The sequence below is a fragment of the Motacilla alba genome, chromosome Z, assembly GCF_015832195.1.
Source record: "Motacilla alba alba isolate MOTALB_02 chromosome Z, Motacilla_alba_V1.0_pri, whole genome shotgun sequence".
Lineage (NCBI taxonomy): Eukaryota > Metazoa > Chordata > Aves > Passeriformes > Motacillidae > Motacilla > Motacilla alba.
Genome location: NC_052046.1, coordinates 8,664,150 through 8,678,721, shown reverse-complemented (window position 1 = coordinate 8,678,721; position 14,572 = coordinate 8,664,150). Strand labels below are relative to the sequence as shown.

General features: G+C 52.3%; 1 protein-coding gene across 10 annotated transcripts in view; it reads right to left on the bottom strand.

Annotated features, from left to right (window-relative positions):
* CNTFR (ciliary neurotrophic factor receptor) overlaps positions 1–14,572 on the bottom strand; it is a 200,585-nt gene that overhangs the window by 76,265 nt on the left and 109,748 nt on the right. For all 10 annotated transcript variants that reach the window (XM_038124675.1, XM_038124679.1, XM_038124677.1 and 7 more), the window contains one exon: positions 6,068–6,149. In XM_038124675.1, coding sequence (XP_037980603.1) covers positions 6,068–6,149 — 82 coding nt within the window. The remainder of the gene's footprint in view (positions 1–6,067; positions 6,150–14,572) is intronic.

Here is a 14,572-nt window from a genome sequence, read left to right as displayed (position 1 = left end):
CAGAGAGAGGGGTAGAAATGGAAAGGGGAGGATACAGATGTTTGTGCCTGTTTTGGGTCTGGGGATCATCTTCTTAGACAGGCTCACCTTCACCAGGGAAGATCAGAGCAACAGAGGGGACTCCAGAACTTGATGGGCTCTTAAGCACCCTAAGAGTGTGCAGCAGAGCCCCATAGGCTGCAGCGGGGGTGTCCCTGCAGGTGGGGTTGCTGTCTCTTCTGCTCCCCTGCAGCTGTGGGTTGGCAGGGAAGATGGGGAGGCAGTGTGAAAACCATCACAGTAGTGAATGCTCAAGGGTGGAGATGATGGACCTTCCTTGGAAAGGCATCAGAGGGCAACCTGAATTACAGCCAGGTTGCACCTCTGGCCAGAACGGGATGGGCCAGCAGATTGTCCCCCAGCAGATGCAGTAATCCCAGTAGGAAAATGCTGGTTTCCAGTGGATGGTCATGAGCCTGGGCTAGCTTAGCTGTGAGCAGCAATGAGCAAGAGGAAGCAAAGAGCAGATGCCTGCCCTTGAACGGCAGCCTTCAGAATGATTGAAGCAGGCTCTGCTGAATGGGGCTGCAGTTTGGAGCGAGGCTGGTATTTTCAGCCAGCTGGATAATGAGAGCATCCAGAGTTATAACAGGAAGGATTAAAAAATGTAATTGCTAATGGGGAATTAATTGTTAATGGGGAATCATCATTGCAGGAGGGTGTTCCCAGTGTGGTCCCGCAGGGATATGTTCTTGGCCAATTGCTAATCACTTGTCTTATCAATTATCTTGAAGGCAACATAAAACTGTTGCTGGCAAAGTTTGCCAGTGACACAAGGGCTGATGTATATAATGGAAACGATGAGTCCATCACACACAGAGTCCAGAGAAGTTAATATATGAGCCTTCCCTCGGCATGAGCATGTGTTTTATGCAGCCAAACACAAGTCCATTCATCTCCAGTGGAGGAATGTAGGTCAGACTCGCAGAATGTAGGACGGTGTCCTGGGGAGGACAACACTGATAAGGCCTTATCAGGAGCCACTTGGAGATAAAGTGCCAGTGCTGAGAGCAAAACTTGGCCAGAGGCAGAAGGAGGTGTCACAGGAGGTAGGAAGGTGCTACACAATGAGAAGACAGAGCTTTTTCCTGAACTGGCCCCAACCTGGACCTTGAGGAAGGCACCGATTCCAGCCTCCCAGCCAGCCACTCTGCACACACTGTCAGTCCCTTTGACCTCGCCTTCCCCAGCAACTGCCTGTGCCCTGGCAATTACAAAAATTCCAGATCACTCTGTTGCACACGCAACTCACCCTGGGGAATGGGTGCAAAAACAAACAACACATGACAGATGTTTGTCACGTTGCTTAATGCATGACTGAAGGACACTGTCATAGTGCTGACAGGAGAGGAGAGGAGAGGAGAGGAGAGGAGAGGAGAGGAGAGGAGAGGAGAGGAGAGGAGAGGAGAGGAGAGGAGAGGAGAGGAGAGGAGATACTTCAAATATACTTATGAATGTATATTTGTAGATAGCACTCCTGCAGAGCCATCTCAGGCTGGATGGACAAGACCACCCAATCACACCTCTTGAATCCAGTCACCTCAGCTCAACTGCATTTGCACAACAACCAAAACCTACACAGATGTCTACAAACAAAACACACAGCCCGGTGTGAATGTACAAACCATCTCCTACACAGCAAATCCAGATCCACTAAATTCAAAGTGTGTATTTTCAGCATGCCAGGCAGATGGCACTCCCTGGCATGGGCTGACTTACGTGGAGGAAGCGGAGTCCACAAAGAGCTGGTCACACCCCTGTCAGCCAAAAAATGCAACACAGACAAGGCTGGGCAATTCTAGAAGGGGAAAGAGGTTTTCCTATCTGCAGCTGGTTTCTCTTTGAAAAGCCAGTTTGCCTGGCTTTGCTGTGCATTTTGAAGGCTATTCACTGGTCCAGGCTTTGTCATTGCAGCAGCATTTCTAACAAGGTATGTGCAAACTGGAGCCCCCGGGAGGCTTTGCAGCAGAACCGACTGCAAAAGATTAGTCAGGGCTTAAGAGAGCAAGAAAAAAGGGAGAGTAATGAAACAAAATCTCTCTTTTCCTCGGCTGAGGAATGATGGGGGCTAATTGCTTGTTGCTGGTGAGGAAGAGAGGAGATGGGAGCTTCTTCACCCATCAATAAATTAACCCCAGCATGTGGCATCTGAAGCGCATTCATTTCCAGAGCCTTTTATCTCTTTGTCTCCTCTCCTGGGTGAAAACATAATTATTGTTTAAACATGAGTTAATTCAGCAAGGTGAGGATCAATAAAGCAGAATTACTCCTCTTTTAAAAGCAAAGAAATCTCAATCTGGGACAGATGTGGACATAACTCTGGCAGAGCTGATGGATGAGGAAGACACCTTGGTCACAGCAGAGTTCCCTCTTTGCAGGACTGCCTTAGGCATTGGGTTTAATAAGAACAGGTAAGTCCAGCAACAGGCAGCCACAGCATTCAGTACAAAAAGCTGAAATCACCCATGCATGTACATTTTGTAGCCTGACATGTGGTTAAGCATCTCCAGCACTTACACAGTTCCCACATAAGAGCTTGGGTTAAACCCCAAAGCTTGTGCTGTGACCTCTCCCAGACCTTTGAAGGAACCCAGACCCTGCTAGGGAGGAGATCTCTCCACTGCAGGGACCCTCACCAGCTCTACTGTCACAGAGTGGAGGCCTTGGACAACCAAAGGTGTGAGTGTCACAGCAGACAGCAATTGCATCGATGCTCTGCTCAGCTTTCCCCATCACCTTCCTTCATTCTGAAATAAATTGGCAGCAACCACTGCCTGGAGAACAAAACACAGGAAGGAAAACTGAGCTATCCAAAATAATGGGAAGTTGATTAGGGGGCTAGAATACCTCTTCTATGAGGAAAGGCTGAAATACTTGGTATTTTTTAGCCTGGAGAAGAGAAGGCTCTGGGATGACTGTCCAGTACATACAGGGGCTACAAGAGACCCGAGGAGGGACTTCTCACAAGGACATGCAGTGACAGGACAAGGGATATGGCTTTAAACTGAAAGAGAGTAAGTTTAGATTAGACATCAGGAAGAAATCCTTCACTGTGAAGATGGTGAGGCACCGGTGAAGACTGCCCATAGAAGCTGTGGATGTCCCACCCCTGGAAGTGTTCACGGCCAGACTGGATGGGGCTTTATGCAAACTGGTCTAGTGAAGGTGTTGCTGTCCATGGCTGCAGGATTAGAGCTTGATGATCTTTAAGGTCCCTTCCAACCTAAACCATCCTGTGATTCTTTATCACACAAGGCACAAGGCTCTCCCCTTCTCTCCCAGGTCTTCAGCCTGTTCTGCCTGCTGTGTGCTCTCCCACTCCTCCTGCAGCTCCTGTCCATCCCTTCATGCCAGATGGATCTGCGCAGATGGGGACAGCCCTGTGGCTGTCCCGGAAAATGCCCATCTCTGCAGGCAGGTTGGCCCAATCTGGCAGCCCCATCCAAAGCTGCTTATTTATGCACTGGGATGACAGTCCTGCACACCCTCTTCCATTGCCCCTCTGCCTCTCCCTGCAGCAGGACACCCCAAACCCACTGCTAAAGCCAGAACATCATGCCAGCCTCCGATCACTCCCCTGGAGCTGCCCTGCTGGATGTCTCTGTGATGCACGTGAAACCTGAGCAGCCTGCCAGGAATGCAAAGCAAGGGAGCTCTGTCACCCCAAAGGTCACAGAAACCCCAAATCCACTGACCTCTGAGCCCCTTCACTCCCTTCCCCCAACACTGGGGATCATCCCAGGCTTCTGCATCCCAGACAGATACTCTGCCAGCTCCAAGGAGAAGGACTAAAGGTGAGCAGCAGAGGGGTTAACATATGAACAGCCTCACCTTCACCAAGCCTGATGCTGCTTTTATTAATTCATGTGGCACTTTGCAGGACGCTCCAGTAATCACCGTGGTGCATATGAGAGCCACGAGAGGGTGGCCAGGCTCCCTCCGCCCGTGCTCATGCTCTCTTAACAGCTTGTCACATCCTCCTCACTCAAGTATTCAGTGCTAATGCATCTCTTAGAGTGCTTCATGAGCTATTAAAGTCGAACGTGCCTCAAGTGCATGATAAATGGACTCTATGCCAGCATCTCCCCACCACTCCACCGGGTCCCTGCCACCAGTGGGATTAATCCATTCTCCCACCCCATTCCTGCTGTGCAGTTCCAGCCCGAGTGCCCAGCTGCTGGGGGATGAGCTCTGGGCTTGGCTGGTGAGGAGAGGCTGCAGCAGGGCAGGGGGTGAGCTCTGGCTGGGGGGCACAGGGCACAAGCTTTGGGTCTCTGCTGTTGACCTGCCTGTGTGCAGCCTCTCCGAGCCGGGCACAGTGGGGTGGGAGGGAGATCTGCTGCTCCAAAACTCCTGCCCAGAGCATACCTCAGCATTTCAGAGAGTTGCCCAGGAAGGACATGCAGTGCCTCTGGGGGACAGATTGAGGACAGTCCTGAAGGTGTCCTCTTATGTCATATGTAATTTTCTGACGTTATACTCTTTTTTTGTCCCCAAGTGAAGCTGCTACAGGTGGGAAGTGCCCTGCCACACTTCTCACACTCCATTCAGGCAGTTGTTGATGCACACAGGCCTCAGCAGCTTCAGTTTTGAGCTGGTGCCCCAGAAACCTCCCTCCCAGACACAGGCAGGCAAGGGAAACAGGAGGGACATGAGGACATGGGAGGCTATGCTGCAAATCCCTGAATTCTGCTGTATCACAGAGCAGAAGGTGACAGTCACTGCAGCTCTGCACCAGCTGTCAGTGGCAAAATGTGTGGTCCTGCTCACTGGTGAGCAGCAGCATTTGTTCTTCTCTAGACAACACAATTCAAGTGTGTGCAACCCTGAAGTACCTGGCACTTCTGTGTTTTGTGCACCTCCCGGTGCAGCAGGTCTGGGTTACAGTTCAAAGCATCCAAAGCTCTGGCTGTCCTATTGCCAGGTCCTTTAAAGCTCCCCAGATAATGATCCTGCAAGCACAGCAGGAGCGAGCAGCTTTGCGTCTCTGCAGGAAGCATCACACCACCACCACATACAGCTCAGCACCCAAATGCTTTGAGCAGGCACCCAGGGAAGGGATTGGGGACCTTCCTGTAACACCAGCCAGCAAGATCCTTCTGTGTCCAGAGGGTGGCTGTCCCAGTGCAATGAGGATGTGCTGCCAAACCCTGGCTGCTTTGTGTCCAACCTGGAAGCTTGTGGCAATGTAAACCCACCCAGCTGGATTTAAGGCAGCTCAGTGGGCACTGTGGCTGGATTCCTCAATTTCACAGAGCCCAAGGATGCATAGATGTCTTTACTGGAGTTAATGAGCAAAATTCCCCTCTAAGATCTTCTAAAAGCTACTACAGACAGGCTGCCAGGAAAAGCAGGGAATTCTGGAGGTTCCCCTTTTTTTCCTATTTTTCAGAGCTGGAATCCACACCAGGACCCAACCATCCCTCATAATCTTCCTGCTCCTGCCTAGACCCAGCATCATGTGGGGCTCCTCCAGCTCCCAATGCCACCAGTGACTCTAAAGTGTAATCCCTCTAAAGCTACCACTAAAATAAGCCCTGAATCCTCTGCCAACCTGGAGAGATGTGAGCTAGTGGTAGGCACAGATGTGTGGTGGCAGTGGGGACTAAGACACCCCAAGGAAGTGAGAGCAGGATGAAGCATCATTCATCACTGTCATGGGTCCAGGCATCATGGAGCTGTCAGGGGTGATCAGAGTTCGGAGCTGTCAGGCTGATGCTTCCTCCCAACTCCTCACCCCTTCATGGGCAGGCTGCATCCACAAAAGAGCAAAGGGGTCCAAAGCAGTAGGAACACAGAGAGCTGTGGGCAGGGCGAGGGGCATCAGCAGAGGGAGATGAAGGATGCCCAAACCCTACAGTGGTGGGCTGGAGGGGACATTTGTCATGGAGAGAAGTGATAACATGCACAGAAATAAAATCAGGCACACCTGGAGGGTGCACCCAGATTCCCCCAGGAGAGAGGGGCTGAAGGAGCAGCATTCCCATTTTTCAGGACCCCCAGGGCCTGGGAGTTGTGAAGGACTCACCCTGCTGGCTGTGCCTCTGGGCATACACCACCACCACTGCGGCGAGCACCACGCAGCAGGCTGACGGGACAGGGTTAGCCATCTGTGGAAGCAAACACAGGCAGGAGCAGTCAGGGTTTGCCCCCAGAGCTGAGAGCCCCCAGTGATGGGACTGCAAGGAGATGACTGTAAAACCAGCTGCATCAAAGCCAAGGGGAAGTTCACTGCAAAATGAGGCATTTTGCTGGGGCACGCTTCATCACTCAGTAGCCTGTGGCACTTTCCATGGGAGGTGCCTTGAGGTGATGACATGCCTTGCACAAAAGCTCTATCTTCCCCATCTCATTTTCAACATTTTCCTTATGAAAGCCAACCCCTGGTGGGGGTCTCCTTGGCAGATGCAGCATCATCCCAGAAGCCATCCCCACCTGCAAATGGGTTGCAGAGGGGTTTTGAGGAGATGGGAGCACACCCAGGTAGTTAACAGCAGCAGTTGATGCTGCAGGATGTGCAAGATGTTGATCTCAGCAGAGACCTCAGCCTCAGCCACCTGCCATCAGTATCTTGATGGGCCAGAGTTGTCCCCCACTTCTCTGGGCTGGGAGAGGGGCAGAGGCTACTCTGTCCTGGAGACCTGTGCCTTGTCCCAGGGGATGTGTGGTGCAGGGAGGTGTGGAGGGGGTGACAGATAAGAAAGCAGGTGATGAAGACATCCTGCCTGCACCAAAAAAGCCCCTCCAGGAGTGGACAAATGGCAGCAATAACTACAAGGATACCCTGCTCAGCCCTGACAGGCTGGAGATGCCCAAGCTCTCATTTTCTTGCTGCCAGGGCTGGTAGAGGAGACTAGAGCCAGGAGGGAGCTGCTGGGGACAGCAACGGGGAAGCCGGCCCACCCACCAGGAAGTAAATTGCACCATGCATGAAAAGCAAATTGCACCTTGAAAACCATTTAAGCCTCTCTAATCTCCAGTGCCGTATCGGTAACGTGCACAGGATTGCCTTTTAATCTAGAACATGAGTATGGGCTCATTAGCCAGATGGCATCCATTTAAACCTAAATAAAGGGGGAGCTCCATTGGCGAGAGAAAAAAAATCCAGCAAAACATATTCCATTACCCAACATGACTGTTGCAGGAGCCCAGATGGCCTTGGGTTCACAGCGAGCCTTTGCAGGGCTGGAGGGGAAGGCAAGAGCAGCTGGGTGGGACTGCACAAACAGATTTTGGGGTGCAGCTGGATCAGCCTGATCTCAAATGTCTCCTAGGGGCAGGGATGCTGGGGGAGACAGTGGGTCTGGAGAGGATGAGCCTGGAGATGGGCAGAGAAGGGATCCATATCCTTTAATACTAATCTTTCAGTGCTGCGTTTGGGCTCCAAGGGCTGGCAGCAAGAGCCATTCCCAGTGTACTGGTGCTGCAGAGCATGGACAGGCAAGGCCCAGACCCCGCTGCCAGCCCTCACAGGTCACCTTGAGCAAATCACTCTAGCCTTCCCCCTGCCTCAGTTTCCCTGTCTGTAAAACAGAGATAATGAAGGTGACCTTCCTTGGAAAGCTCTGGGCGAGGAGCGCTAAGTGCTAATTACAATCTCCTTATCACTCGCTCTTCTTCCCCCTGCTTCTCTCATGCCTGCTTTCCACTGCCTTTTCCATGTGTCCCCTCTGTGCCCGCAGCATGACTCCCTGACTGCCACCCTACCTCTGCTCCAGCTGCCATCACAGGTGGCACCTCAGGGAGTGGGTGACAGCTGGAACCTGAGGCAGGTGGCAATGCCACATCTTGGAGCACGGCTGGCATGTGGGACCCTGAGAAGCTGGGAAACCACCTGCAAGCCAGGAGCCAACCCTCCCTATTTACACTGAAATTTACTTTCCACTGAATCTTCCCTGTCTACAGTCCTGGGAGTTGATGGGCGGCACCAGGACTTGAAGCAGGCAAGGAACCAGGGGCCATAGCCTCCCTTCACCACAGTCCAGATATCTCTAGTGCAGCCACCCCATTTCTGGGGACAATGGCAATGACAGGAGGTGGGGCAGGACCCCCCTGGAACCAGCCTGCACTTTGGAAAGTGTGAGATGTCCTTGATGTAGCCTTCAGCTTGGCTCAGTGCAAATATCATCACCAGCATCATGCTCTACCTCCCAGTCCTGCCAGAGAACAAAGCCACCTGCTGCCCACCCCCTGCTGCTCCTCCCTCATCTCATCAGCTCTTAAAATAATTGCTGCTGCTCCTGCTCATGTGCCTAGGACAGCATAGAAACAGACAGAGTAATATAGCAGGGAATGCTTCCTGTCCCAAAGCACTGATAGTCTCAAGGGATACAGGTGGAGTAAGAGGGAGCACAGGGACCCAGATAAGATCCCTGAGGATTCTGTGGCATGGCCAGGACACAGGCAGAGGCTTACAGTGGTAGCACAGAGAATTCACCACTCGGCTGCTTTCACCCTGGAAAACCTCATTTCTTCTTAGAGATGAGCCCTGTGACTAGGCAGGAGCAGAGCTGTTTTAGGACAAAAATCTAGCCAGAAAACCAACTTCTTCTCACTTGAATTGCAATTTTCCATGCAGTATTTGCTTTGTTTGACTGTTTTGCCCAAAGCCATGTTGATTTTTTTTCCCCCAAGCACATAACAAGGCCTTCGCCATTTCTGCAGATGTTTCCAATGCAAATTTCCGTTGATGCATTTGCTTGCTTATCTGTTTCTCTAGTAAAAGCCAGCACCCTGACATTTGGGTGCACAGGCCAGTGAGCAGCAGCTCACCAGGTGTGCAGAGTCCTGAGCTATGTCCCCGTGCCAGCAGGGAGCAGTTTACAGGTGATGGAGGGGAACCACATTTATTACACAGCAAAGCCCGCAGTGTGAAACTCAGTCTTCTGTGCAAAAGGTAAATTTTCCCCAGTAATGAATAATTTCTTGGAGGTAGAGAGGAAAGAGGAGCCTGGGGAGGAAGAAAGGGGGAGAGGGAACATATGAAGTGGTGGACCAGCAGCTCTGGAGCCATCCTCCCTGTCCCCAGCTTCCTGTTTGGGGAGAGAGCAAAGGGTTCATCTTCCCCTGCCTTGTCCTCTATACCAAGGATAGTGAGGACATCAGTAATTGTCACTCTTAGCAGAAGGCAACTTAACACAGACATGAATAAGGTCCCCTCCAGCAGCTCTCAGTCTAAACCAAAGGTTTCCAGGCATGTGTTCCCTGAGCTGGATCGGGACTGAAGGGGTACAGCGATCTAATATTAGCTGTTGTGGTGTGATGGGATGAGGACAGTCCCAGGAGGGCACAGCAGGAGTGAAAAGGATTCCAGGCAAGGGATCCCAGCATACCCAAGCAAAAAGTAGGACACTGGTTAACAGTCCCAATGTCCTCTTTTGAGCAGGCAAAGGGATGGGTCCAGTATCCTCTTTTGAGTAGGCAAAGGGATGGGTCCCTTCCAGGTCTCCCTTAGTTTAATCTCCAAAGCTTTAGTGATGGAGTACCAACTAGCACCCGGAAACAGCAGCTCCAGGGCAGGGCTGGTGAGGGATGTGGGCTGCACCCAGTCTCCTACCACATCTCTCACCTGATACAGGCTGCTCTCAGCAATGATAAATAAATAAAACCTTCATTCTAGAAGTATGTGGCTACCTCAGAAGAAAAGTGGTAGTTTCAAAATGTACTGTTTCCGTGACAAAGTCTTCCATCAGGCAATTCACCACCAGGTGTTGTTACGAGGTCTGGCTCTGAAGTGGTGAATAGGGGGAAAGCAAACTCTGTTTAGTCGCTTCCTTCCCCTCCAGCTTTGCCCTGAGCCTTCCAAAAGAGCTTTGCAGTGCCTGTCCTGCAGGCAGGTGCTACGCTGTGACTGCACTGCCCAGAGTGACTGTCGATGCTGTGCTAGAACCTCTGCGGCAGGCACGGGCTGTGGGTGGACACCTGTGCTGCAGACCTGGGCTGGGGATGGACACCTGTGCTGCAGACACGGGCTGCAGCTGCTGCAGTTCACCTGTACTGCAGACAGCAGCAGCATGTGCTCAGGTACCACCTGTACAGCAGCTGCCGAGTGTAGGTGGTACCACACACCTGCACCACAGGGGCTGGCTGTAAGGTGGTACCCAACACCTGGAGTGCAGATGCTGACTGCAGGCACTGCAGCCCACCTGTCCTGCAGGCCAGGTCACAGTCTGCCTCTTCCTGAGGTGTGGCACTGTAATGCAGATGCCAGCTGTAGGCAGCACAGTGCCCCTGCACTCACAGCAGGCACCTCCTGGGCCCCAGCATTACTGAAGGAGAAACAACACCCTTACCAAATCCACTCTTGACTCCTCAGCCTAAACCAGAGATGCTCACAGAGCCTCTCCCAGCCCCGGACATCCAGGGTGCCTCCTGAGGTATGCCATCCCTCCCCAGGGTGCTGCTATGAGCAGTGAAGCACTGAAGTGGGCAGGACACCCTCCCACCTCCAATTCCCAGGGGTTGCACCACGTGTGGGCAGCACTGCTTGGGCACCCGACAGCACTGAGTGCTGTCTCCTCCTTTCAGATCACCCCTTGCAGCAAGGCGAGGGAAGGAGAGGAAAAAATAGTTGTCACTTAATATCAGACAGCTAACAGCCCTAAAGCCTTCTGGCCTTACAGTGCCCTGTCAGCACTAAACTCCTCTTTGCTGCCTAAGAGGAAGAGAGAAAAGAGGGACTTTATCACCTTCATATGTGCTATCAGAAAGCCTTATCTGCAGAGACAGAATCCCCACTGCTTGAAAAGCTTTCTTAAATCTAATTTAAACCCCCACTGTCAATAGAGCAATTAGCACTGCCCCATTGGACCATGAGTGCCACAGGGATGACGGGCCAGCTGAAATAAATTCACTCTTGGCTCTCATGGACTGTGACTTTCCTCCCTCCACCTCCTCCCTTTCTGGTAATGAAACAAACACCCCAAGGAGGAGGATACCCTGGAGGAAGGAGCACCCCACAGCAGAGCTCCTTCATCACTGTGCCATCCCAGTCAGCACGGCTGGACCCTTGGGTGGCAGCACCGACCCTCCTGCCCTCCTGGTCTAAGAGATGGGCAAATGGTGGAAGCATGGTCCTCACAAAACTTCCCAGCTGCTTTGGGTGAAGGTGTGCCCCTGAAGGCAGCTGTGGACTTGCGGAACTCTTGGTTCCAACATCCCTGCTGAAGGTTGCTCCATCTTCCCTGGATGCCACTGGCAAGGTGTGTTGGCGTGAAAAGCAAAGACCAAGGATGCTCCCCATATCCATGGGGCTAAAGAAAGCAGGTCTTTGGGAGGGAGTATCAGCCCAGATTAAATCAGAGCAACTTTTCAGAGGGTAATGCAGAGCTTAGGAGCTCCAGGGGTAGCTGGGATGATCTGGGGAGGAATAACCCATTAAAAGGCACAGGTTGTTTGAGAATCCCCCAGACTGGCAGGCTGGCTCCCAGGACAGGCAATTTCTTGCTTCTGTGGATGACGGTGACATGCTGCCACTGGGGCAGGGAGCTGTAGAGAGACCAGCAGAGTCCTGAGAGTCCCAGGAGTGAGGCTGTCACCCTGCAGCTCCAGGGGCTGGGGGACTCCTGCTCCAGGAGCAGGGTAGGGCTCTCACCTCACATCTTGCAGCTCTTCAAATTGGTGCCCAAAAGCATCAGGACAGTGCAGTCCACCCCTGGGACACACTGGGGTGCTACGATCCCTCCATGGCCCAAGGACAGGCAGGAGCACCATGTCAGAGAGCATGGGACAGGTACAATCAATGGGAACCTCTCCAGTGACCCTGCCCCTGGTGCCACATCCATTGTGGGGCAGTGCTGCTGCACAGGCAGCTGCCTGCTGGTGCCCATTCCCTGTTCCCGCTTGGAGCCTTCAAGAGGCATGTTTCTCACAGCCCATACCTGTCCTCAAACTCCCACCATGCCTACCAGTTTTTCCTCAAGTGGAGGGCAGCAGTCCAAGGCCAGCTGTCTGCTCCAGCAGTGATAAAAGCCAGCACAAGCAACAGCATACTAATAAGCATCACACATCTTCAACACCGGCACTGTGAGGAAGCACAGCAGGGCAGCAGGGGCTTGAATCCCCATGGCAGGGGAGCAACACTGTCCCAGGGCTATTCCTCAGAGACACCAGTGCCACCTGGGCAGGAAGCTCAGCCGAGCTGCCATACCCAAGCCCCACCCCACCACAGACCACAGCCCCACCCAGGCAGCCTTTGAGATACAGGAAAGCTCGGACCAACAATGGAAAATGAAATTTTCCCTCTCTTTTTACTAAGCTATCCTCTGCTCTGAGCATTTTCCTGGCTCCCTGCAGAGAGAGATTGCAGGAATCAATAGGATCTTTGCTTCTATTAAAGAACTGCCAGAACCAGCGCTTTTTATCTGGAGCCTCCATTCAAACGAGGTCCTGAGCAGTGTTTTTCCACAGATGGTGCCATGCCAGAGACAGACAGAAGGGATCAGACAGAGAGGGGAGAGAGACTGGAGATGGGAGATGCTGGTGGTTCAGGTGCTTCCCAGTGCTCCTCTCTGGAAGCTGGAGAAATCGCCTAAGATGGGCATATTTGAGAGCAGCTCCAACTCATTCTGATTCTCCAGGCTGTGGTACTATGGGATGGAGCTCTTGGTGTCTCACACTGACTTTCGGCACTTCGAGTCCCAGCCTCCACCCACAAAAGCAGTGAATTAATGATGCGGAACAAAACCAAAACATCGCCACAAAATCAAAACCAAACTCCTATACACTGAGCAAACCACCCCAAATACTTTAGGAAGGTCCTGCTGTCTCATTCCAGGTTCGGTTTGTGCTTTCCAGGCAAACGCTGGCAACATTTCTTATTTTTGTCTGCAGGGCTGCATCACCCTTCAGTCCCCCAAGGATTTTGCTCACAACCCTGTTTTCTGCCTTGAGGAGACTCTGCAGTGAGGCTGCTTTATGAAATACCTAACGTCCCTTCAGATCCAAAGCTCCAGGGCAGAGAAAAGCAGCCTAGTATTAAAATCTGGATAGTGGCATAGTCATGTGCCATCCTGAGAAAAACAAAGAGGAAAGGGAGGACAGACAGGGCTTGTCCAGACAGACTTCTCCTATCAGCTGGATGCCCATGACACATCAGACATGGCATAGAGGAGCATGCTGTTTCCTGTGGTCACTGCTAGGAGAGATTTTGGGGCATGTTTGGTCACAGCAGCTTCAGCATCCCTCTCAATAGCACCTGTAGACACAGCTTCCACAGAAACCCTGTTTTGCTAGAAACACAAAGACAGCATATCTTGCTAGCCCAGTATTGCTCCTCTGGAGGGCTGTTCTCTGCAGCACCCAGGCAAGGGGCTGGACACAGTGTGGGCACTGTCTTTGAGCTCGCTGGCACTGAGGTTATGTGAGGTGAAGAGCACAGCACTGCTGTGGAAACACAGGGGCAAGCAGGGCAAAACTGCCAGCTGCAACCCCAAACAGGCTGCTGGCACCCTGCAGGACCCCTTCCTCCAGCACTGGCAGGACCATGCTTGCTTGGCCGCAGTAAACCTCCTTGGGTGATGTCCCCAAGCCAGGGACAGCTACAGCTCATTCCTGAATCAACACAGGTATCCAAGGACTGAGGCCACAGAATTGCTGCTCAAACAGCAGGGCAGGTTTGCTTTTTGCCAACATGCTGAGAGAGGGCTGGAGGAGGATGAGAGGCTGAAGTTGTGTTGCAGGGGCTCAGGGACATGAGCAGATTGGACTGAGGAGCACTGGGAGAGATCTTGGCAGATGTGTTGTCCAAGGAGGGAGAAAGATATTGGCTTAGCAGTACTGGGAGAGTAACTGATGAAACACCCTGTTGTACAGAGCTTCTTGGGCATTTTAATTTTAGCTTGGCTTTTTGCTTGGGCTTTCTTTTTTCTTTTTTCTTTTTTTTTAAGCTGTTGGCACAGAGGAAGACACTCCAATGGCTCTGATGCTGCCTCCCCAGAGACGCCTCAGGATCATGGAATCATAAAATCAATCATTTAGGTTGAACAAAAACCTCATCAAGTCCAACTGTAAACCCAACACTGCCAAGTCCACCACTAAACCCTGTTCCTAAGTGCCATATTTACATGTCTTTTAAATACCTCCAGGGATGGTGACTGTGGCTTGTGTTTCTTTGCTTCATCTCTCCTCCATGCCTGCAATACAAGTTGGCAGGAGGATGGGGTAGGCAGGAGCCAGGCAGCATCCAAGACCCAGGGGGAGCAGCAAATGCTGTTGGAGGCAGACAGGGGCTCAGGATGCTGGGGACTGTGTGCTCCCCACTGGTCCCTGCTTGCTGTCCTTCCCTGTCCATGTTCCACAGGAGGTGCTGTGTCCCCACTGCCTCTAATGGGGTCACTGGCCCACAAGCTGCTGTGGGGACGCAGGCCACTGCAGGCAGACAAGACAGATGTGACAGTGAGGACATTTGTCCCCCACCTGCACACGGGCTGCCCCCTGTCTCTCTCCTCACTGCTCAAAACCTGGGCAGGGAAAAGAAGACAGGAGGGGAGCTCTGCCCATCCTGCAGACAGATGGGGTTTGCAGGTCATTGCTT